At 49.4% G+C, this 15,928-nt stretch overlaps 1 protein-coding gene across 1 annotated transcript in view; it reads right to left on the bottom strand.

The window, feature by feature from the left end:
• LHFPL7 (LHFPL tetraspan subfamily member 7) overlaps window positions 1-12,453 on the bottom strand; it is a 103,250-nt gene extending 90,797 nt beyond the window's left edge. The window contains exon 1 of the mRNA XM_055001771.1: window positions 12,193-12,453. Within this exon, the coding sequence (XP_054857746.1) occupies window positions 12,193-12,453 (261 nt within the window). The remainder of the gene's footprint in view (window positions 1-12,192) is intronic.
• Window positions 12,454-15,928: the final 3,475 nt, after the last annotated feature.

Below are 15,928 nucleotides of genomic sequence, written 5' to 3'. Positions count from 1 at the left end.
ATGAGAAGGGAGGACAAGGTGTCACAGCACTGAAACACAAAATCCACACAAAAAATCTGGCAAGAATTGAGGTGCATGGCGGTTTGCTCCTGCCCTTCTAGGAACAACCAAAGGAGGGAAGAGCAGATGAAGGACGCAGTCTGGGCTACAGGACTCCAATTGGGGACAGAGAGAGTCTCAGAAAATTAACTTTAAAAGTACTTTCAGGTGACAATTCACATTCCTTCAGCACCCTGCTGAATCTACTGAGAAGGACTTTAAAAATGTATTAAAATAAGGAAAATTGGGGATGTTCAATGGGTGATCCCATGGGAGAGACAGTACTTCTCCTCTCCAAAGTTCACTTCATGGTATCTATTAAATTTTAGTCGAGGCAGAATAAAGCATTTGTCTACAGATTCAAATTTTAATGTCAATTTAAAAATTCTCTTCTCCTAAATCCTGGTCTTCTTAGAGCCAAACAACATGAGACAAATTACATGAACACGCTCAAGTGAAGGGAGATGCAATGTTAGCTGGGAAGCGTAGTTTGACTCTCACCTCTCTCTACAGAGCCGGCAAAGATTGCTCCTCAGAGTGTTTGTTAATTTCACCTCTCTACAGAGCAAGCAAAGATTGCTCCTCAGAGGGTTTATTAATTTCCTCTTTGCCTCCCCCAAGGTTCTATCAATTATCAAGCAAGCCAAGCAAGCAAGCCTTTATTGGCATATATAAAATGTAAGATATTAAATACAGAAACGAATCCATACAGAATGAGATTAAAATTACAGATAGGGACAGGGCAACAGTGCAGCAAAACCAGTATAGAATATTACTTGTCAGGGCGTATAGCCATGGCACTGTAGAGATACTTTGCTACTATTTCAGTTATTTCCCCATCTGGGTTGTCAAGCAGAAACTGAACCTTAAAATCATCAGAAAACTCTGAAAGTTGGGCTAAAATAGGATGTAGAAGATCCCGGCGTGGCGCCAGATAAAAAGAGCACTGGAGAAGAACATGGGGAACAGTTTCAACACAGTCCATCGAACAAGGACAACACCTGCTATAATAAGGAATCCCATGAAATCTGCCATATAAAATGGCTGAAGGAAGAACATTAAATCTGGCCAGAGAAAAGGCTCTACATAAATCGGGAGCCAAGAGTTGGTAAAGGTTTACGGCTGGGAGACTTACATTAGGGACAATCCCCAAGTTTAGGGGAGAACAAGTTCTATTAGCAGAACTATATAGAGTTTGTAACTCTAATCCCAAAAGACTGGATCTCTATCAATTATCAACAAACCCTCTGAGGAACAATCTGGCTGGCACTGTAGAGAGAAGTGAAATTCAAACTACGCTTCCCAGCTGACATTGGATCTTGCTTCACTTGAGCGTCCTCGTGTAATTCATCTTGTGTGGTCTAGCTCTTAGGCTCCACTCCCCCAAATCTCCAGTAATTTCCCAACCCGGAGTTAGAAACCCTACAGCAGTGCCACGCCCAAACTCCATGACTAAATTTCTTGCTTGCAGGTACAGGCAGCTTTATTCCAGAGTGGGACCAGTTGTGAGGCAGTCCTCTTGTAGCAACAGGCACACTTCCGGTCTCCAGGTGTACTGAGAACACCAAAGCTGTCCAGCCCCCATGTTAGCTCCTAGCCAAGACCGGGAGGCCCTCAAAGCCAGCCACAGCCCCTCATCCACCTCCTAAACGTAGAGCCCACCAGCGGAGCAGACAGATTTTTCAAAACAATATAAATTAGGATCTCCCTCACTACCAGCCTTATTAAAGAATAAAGTGGCTACAGAGAAGGGAAAACCTCCATTTACTGGGCTTGAACTAAGACTGCTACCCAATTCCACAGCACCGTTGTTCAGCTCCAGCCCTCGGTTTAATTTTCACTTCTGCTTCCAAACCTGGGGGTCTCTGTCCTTCTGCCCTCTTCTATTTTTGCATGCCAACCCACCCTGTGATGATTTTAAGTGTGTGTGTGTCTCTTTAAATGCTTGGTGTGGTACAGATGAAGAGTGGGGGTGAAAGAGAGGGATGAAGGAGTGAGATGACCGGTTGATGACTGAGAGGGTGGGCGGAGTGAATGCAGTTTTTAGTTACTGAGCAGAGACAGAAAAGTTCGGTCTGGGCAAAGCAGGCAACCTGTGGAAGACTGAGGGGATTTGCATTCTAGTTCAGTCAGGCAACCTGTGTGGAAGCCTGAACTGGGTGTTTCTGAGAGAAATATTGAATCTGGTTTTGACAGGCAAGCTGTGTGCAGGTTGAGGGTGTCTATGCATTTCTGAGAGAAATACTGAGTCTGGGCAAAGCAGGCAACCTGTGTGGAAGTCTGAGGGGATTTGCATTCTAGTTCAGTCAGGCAACCTGTGTGGAAGCCTGAACTTTGTGTGTCTGTGAGAGAACATTCAATCTGAAGCAGGCAAACTGTGTGCACACCTGAGAGGGAAAGTTTATGTATATCTCTGTGAATGAGCCTATGTGAGGAAACTTTAACAACTGAGAACTATCTTTGAAACCATCAAGCTTAATTAACAGTATGAAACCGATACGCCTCTTGTAAAAATAAGTATCAGTTATTCTTACATCTCATTCCTATCCTCAGGGCCACATAGACCCACAAAGGAGCCTGACGCTTGGGCACGTTATTAAAGGGGAAATTTAAATTATTTTGGAATATAACTCCTGGTGGCAGCAAACTACCCAGAGGCTGTAAGAAGACTGTTAAAGGCCAAATCTAACTACAAGAAAGAAAGGGGGTTTTAACACACACACCTTGCTTTTAGAATAAAGCCTCCTGGCTAGTCAAGGGTGCAAAAGGCTACAAACCCCCACAGGGAAGTAACTGCATTCAAACGTGAGACTTGGGATACTTCCTTCCTTCCTCCTAAATAAATGTACACAGGCTTTGGCGGCACAGTTTGCTTAGAAGGGTATAACTCCACTTAGCATTATACTATTATCCTGAAAAGAGGTTCAAGCCAAATTATTTTAACCTTTTGGAAAAAAAAAACAGGGAGGAAGCCAGGAGACAAACAATGCATCGGATCCATTGCAGAAGCTGGGATGAGGGCTGCGCAGACTTTCCACATGCGTGTTTTTATCTAAAGGGTGCGTGTGTGAGAAATGATGGATGGCTGAGAAGAGGGGGGGCTAAAGGAAGGCATTAGCACATCAAAAGCATTGCCTGTGACCTCCATCAAGGCAGGCAAAGAGACTTAATGCAATTTTAATTAGGCGGCACCTCGGGGGCTGTTGAGGGTTGCCAAATCAACCTTTCTTTCCCGGCGTGCCTTCATTATTGCTCTGAGAAGGAGAAATCCTTTCCCAGAGCCAACGCCAAAGCTGGAGTCATCATTAGGAGGCACCCAAGCTCCCCCCGCCGCGTGCCATCCATCTGATCAGTATCTTACAGCTGGGTGAGGTCTTGAACACAAAGACACATCAGTGCTTCTCTCAATCCAGCCGCCTAAACGCTTAACATGCACAAGGCAGCGGAAGCATCCTCCAGAAGCTTCAATACAAGTGGTGCTGCAGGCGTCAGATGGCTTTGGAAAAGATGACCACTAACTCCCACGTTCTTAGAGACCAGCCACACACTTTTGGGAGTTCACAACCCGCAAAGCGGCTAGTACTTGGAGGAGACCCTTCATGTTCAGAGGTGGCCATCATGGAGACACAAAGAGCAGATAAGAGCTACTTCTGTGCACTTCTCTACTGCCAGGGAGATGGCCCTCCGGTAGAGATGGGAAAGAACCGAAATACGAACCATAGTTTGTCATGAACTGGGCCTTTTTTTTTTTGGTTCGCAAACCAGCAGCTTGTTGGAGCTCATTTCTGATGAACCACAACAAACTGCTATGATTTTTAGAGCGGTTGGTATGGTTCGGTTTTTGGTTCAGGCAGCCTGGCGCTGATCAATCTGTTACCTAGACAACAGGGGGACGGGCTTTCTGCAGACCTTCTGAAGCCCCAGAAGTGACGAACCAACGAACCATAACGAACTGGTTCACAAACCGGGCAAGTTTATGGCAGTTTGTCGTCTGTGAAACGCAACGAACCATGAACTGAAATGAACCGTCATTTTCCCGGTTCATGCCCGCCTCTACTCTTGGGTTCAATGAAGGGGTCTAGCATTACGGATATGCCTGAAGTAGCATTTGACGGGGAAACCAACTTACCCCAGGGAAGTCAAAAGCTTGTGCTACGTTTCAGATTTAGGTTGGTCCTAATGAAAGGGTGTTACACTACGGTTACTGCTGGGATTTGACAAAAGAAGGTTAGTGTTCCTTAATGGCTGTGGTTGTTGCCTCAGTAGGTGTTTAGTATCAGGAGAAGGTATCTCTGGATGGCTCTCATGTTGAGGGAGATAATACAGACAACAACCTCTCCCTCAGCTGAGGGATGGGGGGACAACAACAACAACTTTCAATTTATATACCGCCCTTCAGGACAACTTAACACCCATTCAGAGCAGTTTACAAAATATGTCATTATTATCCCCACAACAAACACCCTGTGAGGTGAGTGGAACTGAGAGAGCTCTCAGAGAGCTGTGACTGACCCAAGGTCACCCAGCTGGCTACAAGTGGAGGAGTGGGGAATCAAACCTGGTTCTCCAGATTAGAGTCCCCCACTCTTAACCACTACGCTAAACTGGCTTAGAGGAAGGTGGCTTAAACTGAGTCAGACCATTGGTCCATCAAGTTCAGGAAGACCTGACAGCTCCCTCCCTTCCAAAATCTTAGACAGAGAAAGGTCCTTCCTGTCATCTGTGAGCCCTCAGTCAGAGATGCCGGAGACAGAATCCGGGGCCTTCTTTATTTTTATTTTATTTATGTCATTGATAGTCCACCTTTCTCACTGAGAGTCAAGGCGGATTACATAGTGTGAGATCAGTACAATCAGTAGCAAGGACAAGGGTAGGCATTTCCATACAGTGTCAAGGACATTTCCATAAAACAATGTTATATGGCAGATGAATACAAGTTTACAGAGCACGGATTACATTAGCAAGGATCCAATACAGGGTTGAAGGACTGCTGAAACAGAACATAATCCATTCTAGGATTGACATTAGACAACGTAAGTCGTTTATGCTCTGCTTCTGAACCCTTGGTTCAAAATGAAGTTGGTTTAATGGTTGTTGTGGGTTTTCCGGGCTGTACTGCCGTGGTCTTGGCATTGTAGTTCCTGACGTTTCGCCAGCAGCTGTGGCTGGCATCTTCAGAGGTGTAGCACCAAAAGACAGAGATCTCTCAGTGGTGACACTGAGAGATCTCTGTCTTTTGGTGCTACACCTCTGAAGATGCCAGCCACAGCTGCTGGCGAAACGTCAGGAACTACAATGCCAAGACCACGGCAATACAGCCCGGAAAACCCACAACAACCATCGTTCTCCGGCCGTGAAAGCCTTCGACAATACAAGTTGGTTGAAGTCAAGCGAGAACATACATCCATTTACTGCATTGCTGAATGGCAGCAACTCTCCCGGATTTCAGATGCAGAGAGGCCTTTTTTCCAACACGTGAGATCCTGAGACTGGAGATCGGACTTGGGATCTTCAGCATGCAAAGCTGGAGTTCTGCCACTGAGCTGCGGGTCTTTCTTATTTAAGTGCATGTTGCAGTTTTTTCTCCAAAGCAGGCCACTGGTCCATCTAGTCCACATCTATCAACTTCAGTGGCTGTCTCTCTCCAGGGACTTTCATGGTCCAGTTAACTAAGAGCCAAGCTACAAGTGATGAATGACACTTGAACGGCAAGTGAACAAACTCACGTGTATTCCTCCCTGTTCACTTGTGCGCCACTTGCGCTCCACTTGATCACTTGACGAATGACTCTTGAACGGCAAGTGAACAGACTCACGTGTATTCCTCCCTGCTCACTTGCGCTCCACTTGTGCCCCACGTGATCAAGTGGAGCACAAGTGGAGTGCAAATGAACAGGGAGGAATACACGTGAGTCTGTTCACTTGCCATTCAAGTGTCACTCGTCATTTGTAGCTTGGCCCTGAGATCCTTTAACTGGAGACTGTTCCCAGAGCCTTCTGTAAACAAAACTGATGCTCTGGTGCATAGGAATTCATGAATTTCAGGAAGAGGGGTGAAGCAGTCTGGATGTGGAAAATGAGGCATGTGGTATGGTGGCAGTGTTCATTATTATCCCCACAACAACCACCCTGTGAGGTGGGTGGGGCTAAAAGAGCTCTGAGAGAGCTGTGACTGACCCAAGGTCACCCACCTGGCTTCCAGCGGAGGAGTGGGGAATCAAACCCAGTTCTCCAGATTAGAGTCCTGCCACTCTTAACCACTACACCAAACTGCAATAAAGGGGCTTGGAAGTCTGAAGAGGAGAGAAAGAGTGAAGCACCAGGGGGGAAAGATTTCTCTTTGGAGAGCTGCAATGGATGTGGTACCTTGTCTGAATGCGTATTCACCTCCCCCTGTGCTCTGCTTATATTTTTGCAACTAAAGCAATTATTACAAACTTGTCATAACCTTCTAGGCTCTACCCGGGAACTGTTCACTGTTTGGGGAAGGGGAGGGGGTACACAAATGTATAATCGGCCTCCCTCTCTTTTAGATTTCACAGAAACCCAGGGATCTATCTGTTCTGTAAAAATAGATGAATACATCAAAACAAGGCTGTTGGATCAGGCCAGGGGAGCACCTAATCCTATTTTCAGCTTCCAAACAGCATTAGACACATCTGTCTGGCTACGCACAACCTGGGCAGGAGGGAGGCCAATTTTCTGTTGTCTGACACTGTTCAGCATGCAATCTTCAATACACCGGACACTACTTCTTTTTCAAAGAGGGCCATCACCACAAAGTTAATGATGGGCTACAAGAATGCAAAATCCACAACAGATAAAATTCAAGTTTCAGATGAGGTGGAGATGCTACATTCACCGGATAACTGGACAGCCCAGGTAACTGTCAACTCTGGCAAACAGAGAGGAACCCCCCCCCACACACCACCACCACCAAATGGCAGGAATTGCTTCTTTTGGCTCTGTTGATTTCTGATGGACAGAAATCTCTTGTAGGATGGAGGATGGAGCTGGTGATGCCCCACTTCGAGCTAAGCCACCAGGCGCATCCTGCAATACATTTTTACCTTGGTTACGGTGGGTTACTCAAAGAAGGAATCACATTTGAATTCTCCCAGGATTTAAGAGAGGCTGCTTGAACACCAGACATCAGCATGACAAAACACTGGGAGGGGGTCACTTAAGAAACTGAAAAATAATTTAAAAGACGGGCAGGTCATTATGAACCAGAAACTCCAAGTTAGAGAGAGATTAGAAGAGAGGGCTGGAAAATTAAGACAGCGTTTGCCATTTTAAACAGACAAGGCGGCCCTCTTTGCAGAAGAAAGGCCTGTTAATTAACCTCTGGGCATTATTCAAAGCATCGTTTGTAGGGTGATTAACATAATTCCCCCAGTGCAAACACACAGCGTGCATTACTGATCATTTCCTGAATGCTCTCTTGGAGCCCCCCCTCCCCCTCCTTCTCACACAAGATCAGGACCATTTGGGCTGTGAGGTGCATGGGGGGGCATTTCAAATTTCATCAGGGAGGAGGGATGCAAAGCAGCAAATCTAGCAGAGATAAAGGCTGAGATTTTCAGCAACGCTTCAAAGCCATTCTTGCATCTATCTCCATATTAAATTGCAAGACACAAAATGCACCTTGATTCAGCATCAGAGTTGACTTTTTAAAATGTTAAGTGCTTACAAGAACAACAGGTGAACCAAAAGCACCGCAGAGGCATTTAGAGCAGCACCGCCAGTTTCCCCCTTATGCTCATTTGTCAATAGCACCCATTCCAGCTTAAAACAAAAAATCACCCGTGCGTTTACATCGCCCTTTCTGCCTACAATACTTGGGTACCAGAAGGAAACCAAGAGAGTAACTTGGTTACCAAGAAAGTAGAGAGAGTAACACTGGCTCAGATTTTAGAAGGGAACAAGACTGGAAGAAGAGAGATCGGACCCAAACCTTCTCCAAGTCCCAGCCTTGGTATGTAAATATACAAGGGCCTGTCTCGTCCCATTTGATCTTCAGCGTGTCGCGTCAGCAACTTTGGCCAAACCACTCTGAAGGATTTGTGTTTGGATTGCTCAGAGATGGGGGCAATAACCTCCCACCCAGAGAGGCACTGAGATACAATAAACGGGAGAAGAACTGCCCCCCAAATGGACACCCTCATGAGAAAACAGAAAATGTGTGTAAACACACATACACTTAAGCTGTTTTAATTAAAACCACCATCCCGCAGGGGCGGGGTGTGTGCGCTACCATTCAAGGGCTTGCTTCACAAGTTCACATGCTGGGTTTGATTACTCAACATACATGCTTACGGGCAGCTCTTGTCCTTCAACGAGAGAGGCCGCTTCGGTAGCCTGGTACGTTTGGCAGGTAATCTTGTTCGAAGCAGAACCAGAAGTTCTGCTGGCTGCTCCATCTCTAGCACCTGTCTGTTCATAAACGTAAAGAGCCAGCAGCGTGGTGCACTGGGGTAGAGCGCTGGACTGGGGAATCGAGTCCATTCAGCCCACTGAATGGCCTGGCAAAGTCCCTCTATCAGCAAGATCAAACCGCGAAAACTTACTGTGTGTTACTTTAGACAAGGGCTTTTTTTCTGGGAAAAGAGGTGGTGGAACTCAGTGGGTTGCCCTCAGAGAAAATGGTCACATGGCTGGTGGCCTTGTCCCCTGATCTCCAGATAGAGGGGAGTTGAGATTGAGGGCAATCTCAACTCCCCTCTGTCTGGAGATCAGGGGGCGGGGCCACCAGCCATGTGACCATTTTCAAGAGGTTCCGGAACTCCGTTCCCCCACATTCCCCCTGAAAAAAAGCCCTGCTTTTGACGTCAACAATAAATACAAGTGTTATTAACAAGTCAAACTAGTATCTGGTTTTTTACTCGCAACAGCATAACTTGCATTCCTATAGTAACATATACAATTAACCCAATTTCAGAGTTTTCACTCTGTACTAACAAGGAAAACACCTCTTAAAAGTGCCATACACATCAACAAACCATTTGGCCATGAATGGCTGGGATCTGACGGTGAAAGATGACCCCCCCCCCCCATCACGGCTGCCAGGCTGAAAACTAAACCGGTCAAGAAGAGCTTGCACTGCCCAGTGTCCAGCCGAAGAGGAGAGAAGTCCGCCCCCCCCCCACCCGGGTCATCTGCTCAGTAAGAAAAGAGGCAACAATGAAGCATGGTGGAGCCCCCCAAGCAGCATCTGCTCCCCTGCCTTGGAGCTCACAAACAGCTTCCAAAAAAGCAAGCAAAGCCTACAGGCGTTCACATCTTGCATGTGAGCCATACGCTTTTCATACCACAGAGACGAGGCGCGCAAGCCTGTAAGCAGCTATGTGCCTGGCTGCACACAGCGTATCAGAATTGCTTTCAAGTATACAAAGGGAAAGCTCTCTGAACTAGTTCTGTTCTACAACCGTATGGAAAAACTCCAAGGGCACGCGCCTGCTTCACCCCTTCTTAGGAGACTTTTCCACAGCAGTGGGGCAGCCACAGAAAAGGTCTGGGATCATATTAAGAGGACTGCTAAGAAACCCTGTTGTGAGAAGTGCAACCGCCGCAGAGGTTCACACTGGGAGGGACAGTCCTTCAAGTAAGTGGGTTCCAGGTCATAAAGGACTTTAAAGGTACGCAGCAGAATCTTACATTGGGCCTAGAAACAAATAGGCAACATGCAGAGAGACTTCAAGAGTGGTGTAACGTGGTCCTAACAGGTAGCCTCTTATAACAAAAGGGCTGCCACATTTTGTGCCAGGTGAAGCTCCTGGATCAACTTCAAGGGCAGCCCCACACGCAGCATGTTGCAGTAATCTAGCCTTGAAGTTAATCCCGAATGGGCAATGCATGGATCAGAATTGCCCATTAGGCATTAAGAGACTGAAGACAGCTAGAAGAAAGTGTTTCTCACAACTACACTTGCTTCTTGTTGCTAGCGGAAGATTTGGATCTAGCAGGATTATCACCCTTTTAACTAAAAGTCAAGCTAGACATGCAGGTTTTTAAAGAGATTTCCAGATTTCCAAGATCCAACTCAGGTTCCTTGCAACCACACATCGGCTGTTAAAAATAACGGAGAGCCCAAACAGCCTCAAAAAGCATCTGTGGGGGGAGGAGGGGCTCTTCCCTCCCCCCTCAAACCATTTCTCCCTGTCAAAATAGTACCGGAGGGAGGATCCCCCCGTTTTTTCTGCTCCAAGTGGTGTATTCTGTGCATGTGAAGCAGTGAAAACAGGGGGGAAACTCCCCCCCATGCTATTTTGACATGGGGAATAGCTTCAGAGGGGAGGAGTCATTCCCCCCCAACCCCGTGGGAATATGAGGATATTCGGGTACTCTTTTATTTTTAACAGCTATTCCCCAAAGCTGCTGTGTGAGTGCAAGGAACCCAGACCTCTTTAAAAACTTGCACATCTAGTGTGACCCCAGATCCTTCAATGAAAGTTACACTCCATCACCAGTGGGGAAAATCTTGACATTTCAACAGGGACATCTAACCAGCCACCGTTATGTCCGTCCTATCTGGATTCGGTTCCTGTTTATCCTCCCTTGGCCGCATGATTGAGGACAAGATGAGAACTTCCCCTGGGACGGATGTCCCCATTCCGTTATTCCAACTCCCAGTGAAGGTGGGGCCATCCTAGCTTCCAAAGTGACACCAGGTATGTGGAAAGGAACTTGCCCATTCCAGATTAGGTGTATCTTTAGACTGGCTCTCTAGTTCCCACAAGTGTAGCATTTGCGCACCAATGTGGCACGTGCTGGGATAACGGGGTCTTGGCATGTTAATGCTGCATGCACAGGAATCAGGGTCCTGATTTAAATGTGGCACTTGCCACATGCAGCCCCAAATAGGGACCTTTGTTAGGCTCAGCGTCACTTTTATGTAGGGCCTTAAAATCACAAGAGCAGGGCTGCCTTACCCTCCCATCACCTCCTCAAAACCCCCATTTCTGAACTGAGTTAGTTCAAAGGCTACTGCGGGAAGCAATCGGGACTGAGAAGGCATAGTGACGGAGCAGCTTTTTTTCCATCAAAGAAAACAAAAGGCGAGGTTCAGATCAAAGGGAAGCGTTCCCCACAGATTTAAAACATTCTCAAATTTAAGAATTGTTTTAGTTCAGTCTAATTTTCAAGGGGCTCTTCTCCAAACAAAGAGCAGCTGTAAGAAATCTGGGAGCCAAACGCCTATGCCATGCCCCGAAGAAAAATCCGTGCCAGCTGCGCCCAGATCCACAGCCTGAGCAAACTTCTCTCCTAACAGGGCAAGCAGGGCCACCAGCCCAAAGCAAAAACGACAGTGCAAGATCGACCTAGCCGGTTTTCCCCCATTAAAGGCGCCAGTATTTTAATCCTCATGTTGCTAAGGCAACCCTACCCAGCATCAGCCGCTTGCTCTGGGCAATACTTTTTCTCCACCTTGCTTTCCTAAGCAGCCCTAAGCCCAGGGGCACCGTGGCCACAGAATGTTTTCAAGGCAGTAACGTCTGAAACTGCCCCACAGAGGGTCCGACCAAGCGGGCAACGTGGTGGCCCAGCGCTGCTGAGGACTCGGGCTGGAGGTAGCTCTCCAAGGTCTCGGACTGAGTAAGGGCTGCCCGGGTGCTTTGGCCGGCTCTGCCAAGATCTTTCCAAGCGGAGATGCCAGGAAAGGGAGGGGGGCTTGCACGTGGAAAGCTGCTGAGGACCAAGGCGCCCCTCCCTGGAGGCGAAGCCCTCCCAAAGCTGGCAGCCTCGACTTCAACGGGAAGCGGCCAGGGGCCGAACACGGGACCGGGTGCCCGCGAACTGCGGGTTCGACGCCAAGACGGTGCGCCCCTTTGCCACCGAGAGCGCGACCACCGCAGCGGCTGTTCCTATCGGTTTCTTTTTGCAGGGACTTGTAAAGGGGGGGGAATGGGGGGAAACCAACCGCCCCTACTGCCAGCACCTCGCTGGTTTCAACGGCACCGCCTCGCCTGCGATCCTACCTACGCGCATCCGGGGGCGAGCCGCGCTCTATCCGCACTCTATCCGTAACAGATCAGAGCGGCCGGCTCTCGCCCAGAGATCCAGAGGCGCGCCTCCTCTGGCGCTCGGTCCCGAAGCCCCCCGCCCCGACCCACTCGGCGGGAGAGCCCCCCGGGAGAGAGAGGGCCCCGCTCACCTGCCAGGAGCCGGAGGGGATCTCGCCGAAGCGCGCCAGGCCGCCGAAGGCGTAGCAGTCGCGCGTGCGGCGCCAGGGCTCGGCGCAGTGCCACAGCAAGCCGAAGCTCACCTCGCCGCCCTCGTCGTCCGGCGCCGCCGCCGCCCCGCGCCGCCCGCCCCGCTCGCGGACGATCCAGGCGGGCGAGAGGAAGCTGAAGCTGCAGACGGCCACCAGGCAGCAGCCCAGCAGCCCCCAGAAGCAGCCCACGCAGCCCACCATCCTGCGCCCGCCCAGCGCCGCCGCCGCCGCCCGCGCCTGCCTTCTGGCGCGCCCGCATCGGGCGCTGCTCGGCCGGCCCCCGCCCCTCGGCCTCGCCGCGGAAGCCGCCCGCCGCCCGGGGCCAGGCGAGGAGGAGGCGGCCGGCCGCGCACGTGGCGCGCCCTCGCAGAGCTGCGGCGCCCGGGCGCTCCCCGAGCAGGTGGCCTCCCCGCGCCCGGCGCGCTCCCTCCGCCCCGATGGGCGGCGCCCTGGCGCCGGCCTCGGCGTCACGTGGAGCCCCGCGGCGCCCCCCACTTGCAGCCGGGCGGCCCTTGTCCTGCGCGCCGCCTGGAGAGGCCCTGCAAACTGGCGGCACTAGGAACACCAGCAGGATTGCATCGGCTTCGCGTGCAAAGGAACAGTCCAGACCGGGCTGCTGCGCTCTGAGTGGTTAACAGTGAAATCCTCTGCAGAACAGAATTTGTGGTAGGGGATTAGGGCTGCCAGCCTCCAGGTAGTGGCTGGAGATCTCCCGGAATTACAACTGGTCTCCAGGCCACAGAGATCGGTTCACCTGGAGAAAATGGATGCTTTGGGGGTGGACTCTATGGAATTATGCCATGCCAAGGTCCTTTCCCTCCCCAAACCCCACCTTCTCCAGGTTTCGCTCCTCAGATCTCCAGGAATTTCCCAACTTGGAGCTGGCCACCCTATAGGGGATGAGCCTTCCTGGGTCACAGTATCTGAAGAAGTGAGCTGTGCTTCACGAAAGCTTATACCTTCCCACAAATTCTGTCAGTCTTATAGGTGCTACTGTGATATCTGAAGAATCGAGCTGTGTCTCGCAAAAGCTCATACCCTACTACACATTTTGTCAGTCTTATGGGTGCTACTGGACTCTTGCTCTTTTCTGCTACTACAGACAGAGTAACATGGCTACCCATCTTGTTCCTAAGCAGAGTCACTCCAATCTAAGCCCGCTGAAGCCTCCGCATGTATCAGCCTCTGAATGGTCGAAAAAAGGGTCCATGTGTGCCTCTCCATCATTGTATCCGGCATCTGGGCTGAACATAAGAATCAAGGCTGGGTGCCCAGCAGGAGTCGCCGTTCTCCACAGAGTTTCCTTAGAAGGCTTGACCAGAGCACTGACTGATACAGAGATGCAGCAGGCAACCTCATGTGTTGCTAGAGATTTGGGGTCCACAGCAATCCTTTGTTTCAGTAATTAAAGCAGCAGAGTGGAAGTTCTCTTACTGGACACAGCGGTAATCTCTGTGCAAGAATCCAGGCAGTCCAGCGCATAAAGGGCCTGAAGGCTGTATCCTTCTCCTGCCGTTTGGCCACAGCCATCTGTTGTGCAAAGGCTTAGCTGCCTCTGAGCACGGAGATCCATTTATCCATTTAGCTGAAAGCTCTCTTCGTGAATTTGTCTAGTCCCCTTTGAAAATTACTTAAGCCCCCGCAATCATATCTTGTGGCAGTGAGTTTCCCCAAGTAAATTGTGCATTGTATGAAAAAGTCACCCGGAAAAGAGGTGGCACCTTCAATATATAAGCATTCTTGTCTAAAAGAAAACCCCATTTCACTTAGTGAAAGTTACTTAAGAGTAGGACCAGTGTGTACATATAACATACTATAGCAGAGATAACCATTCTCCCTCTCCCATAATGCAAGAACTGTCTTGGGGGCCCCCAACGGGCAATAGAAACCAGACAGATGTAGCGGTTCTTCATCAGCCAATAATTAGCTTGTGGAACTTGTTTGTTTATTTTATTTACTTCAGTTATACCCTGTCTTTCTCCCCACTGGGGACTCGAAGCAGCTCACATTGTTCTCCATTTTATCCTCATAACAGCCCTGCAAGGTAGGTTAAGCTGAGTGTGTGTGACTGGCCCAAGGTCACCCAGCAAGCTTCCATGGCAAAGTGGGGATTGGAACCGGAAGTTCCCAGATCCTAGTATTGCACTATAACCATTATATAGCACTGCTGCCACTGGATGTAGAGATGGCCATAAATTAAGATGTCTTTATAAGAGAGTCAGACACATTCATGATTCAAATTCAATGGTTATTAGCCATCAGGGCTAAATGGTGCTGCCATGTCCAGAGGCAGTGTACCTGTAAATGCTAGTTGCTAAGAGGAAATAACTAGGGGGACGGAGAGGTATGGAGGCCTTCCAGATGCATCCAGGTGGCCACTCTAGGCAAGAGGGTGCTGGACCACTTGTCTGATTCAACAGGAATTTTTAAATAGAAACCTAGTTTGGGGAGCAAACGATGGCCTGAAAGCAGCTCAGAAAGTAGATGGCTTAGCGCCCCCTGGTGCTGTGTACGGTTTTTATGTTTAAAACGCATCAGTCCAAAATTGTAGAGCACATTACTGGACTAACGTTAAACCTCTAAAATGAAATTTCAGTTTTGCAGCCAAAAGGAGTGCCATATTATCTTTTACTTCTGCTCTGATTAGTGCTAGAGATGCACACAGACACCTGTGGCTTCTATATTTTCTAAAAGAGTACATGGCTGTTGCATCTCTGTACCATTAATTTTTAGTACAAACTGTCCTTTTTTCTGCTGAGTAGGGGTGTGCAAGCCAAAAATTTTCGGCTATAGCCGAAAGTAGAAAGCCGAAAGAAGATTCTCTATCGTTAAAGCCGAAAGCCGAAACAAGAATCTCTTTCGGCTTTCAGCTTTCGGGATTCTTTTGGCATTATTTCGGCATTCTTTCGGCTTTTTTCTATGGGAAAATGCCTCCGTCTTCCAGGACGCCTGGAGGAGGCATTTTCCCACCGAATAAGCCCAAAATTGGTGGGGACCTTCCTCTAACCCTTCTCTAACAACCACCCAAGTTTCAGACAGATTGGACTTTGGGGGGCCATGTTATGGCCCCCCAAAGCAGGTCCCCCCATCCTCCCATAAGAAAGCGAAGGAGCAGCATATTGTTAGCATGCTGCTGCTGATCTTTCTTCATTATTTCCTATGGGGAAAAAATGAAGAGGCAGGCTTCCTTTGCCAGGGGTGGCATTTTGCATACAAAATGCCCCCCAGCCCTCAGGGGCCCTTCTCCCACCCCTCCTCCCACCCCCCACCAAGGCTCAGCCTGCTCCCACTTGGGGGGGCCATTTCATGGCCTCCCCAAGTAGGTGCTCTGCTCTCATCTCTACCACTGACAGCTGGGGGAGGCTTGTGTTGCCAGGGGTGGCATTTTGCATGCAAAATGCCCCCCAACCCTCTGGGGCCCTTCTCCCACCCCTCCTCCCACCCCCCACCAAGGCTCAGCCTGCTCCCACTTGGGGGGGGCATTTCATGGCCTCCCCAAGTAGGTGCTCTGCTCTCATCTCTACCACTGACAGCTGGGGGAGGCTTGTGTTGCCAGGGGTGGCATTTTGCATGCAAAATGCCCCCCAGCCCTCTGGGGCCCTTCTCCCACCCCTCCTCCCACCCCCCACCAAGGCTCAGCCTGCTCCCACTTGGGGGGGCCATTTCATGGCTTCCC

The sequence above is a fragment of the Eublepharis macularius genome, chromosome 17, assembly GCF_028583425.1.
Source record: "Eublepharis macularius isolate TG4126 chromosome 17, MPM_Emac_v1.0, whole genome shotgun sequence".
In the NCBI taxonomy this organism is placed as follows: domain Eukaryota; kingdom Metazoa; phylum Chordata; class Lepidosauria; order Squamata; family Eublepharidae; genus Eublepharis; species Eublepharis macularius.
The sequence above is the reverse complement of the archived record's forward strand: the minus strand, read 5'-3'. Positions and strand labels throughout refer to the sequence as shown.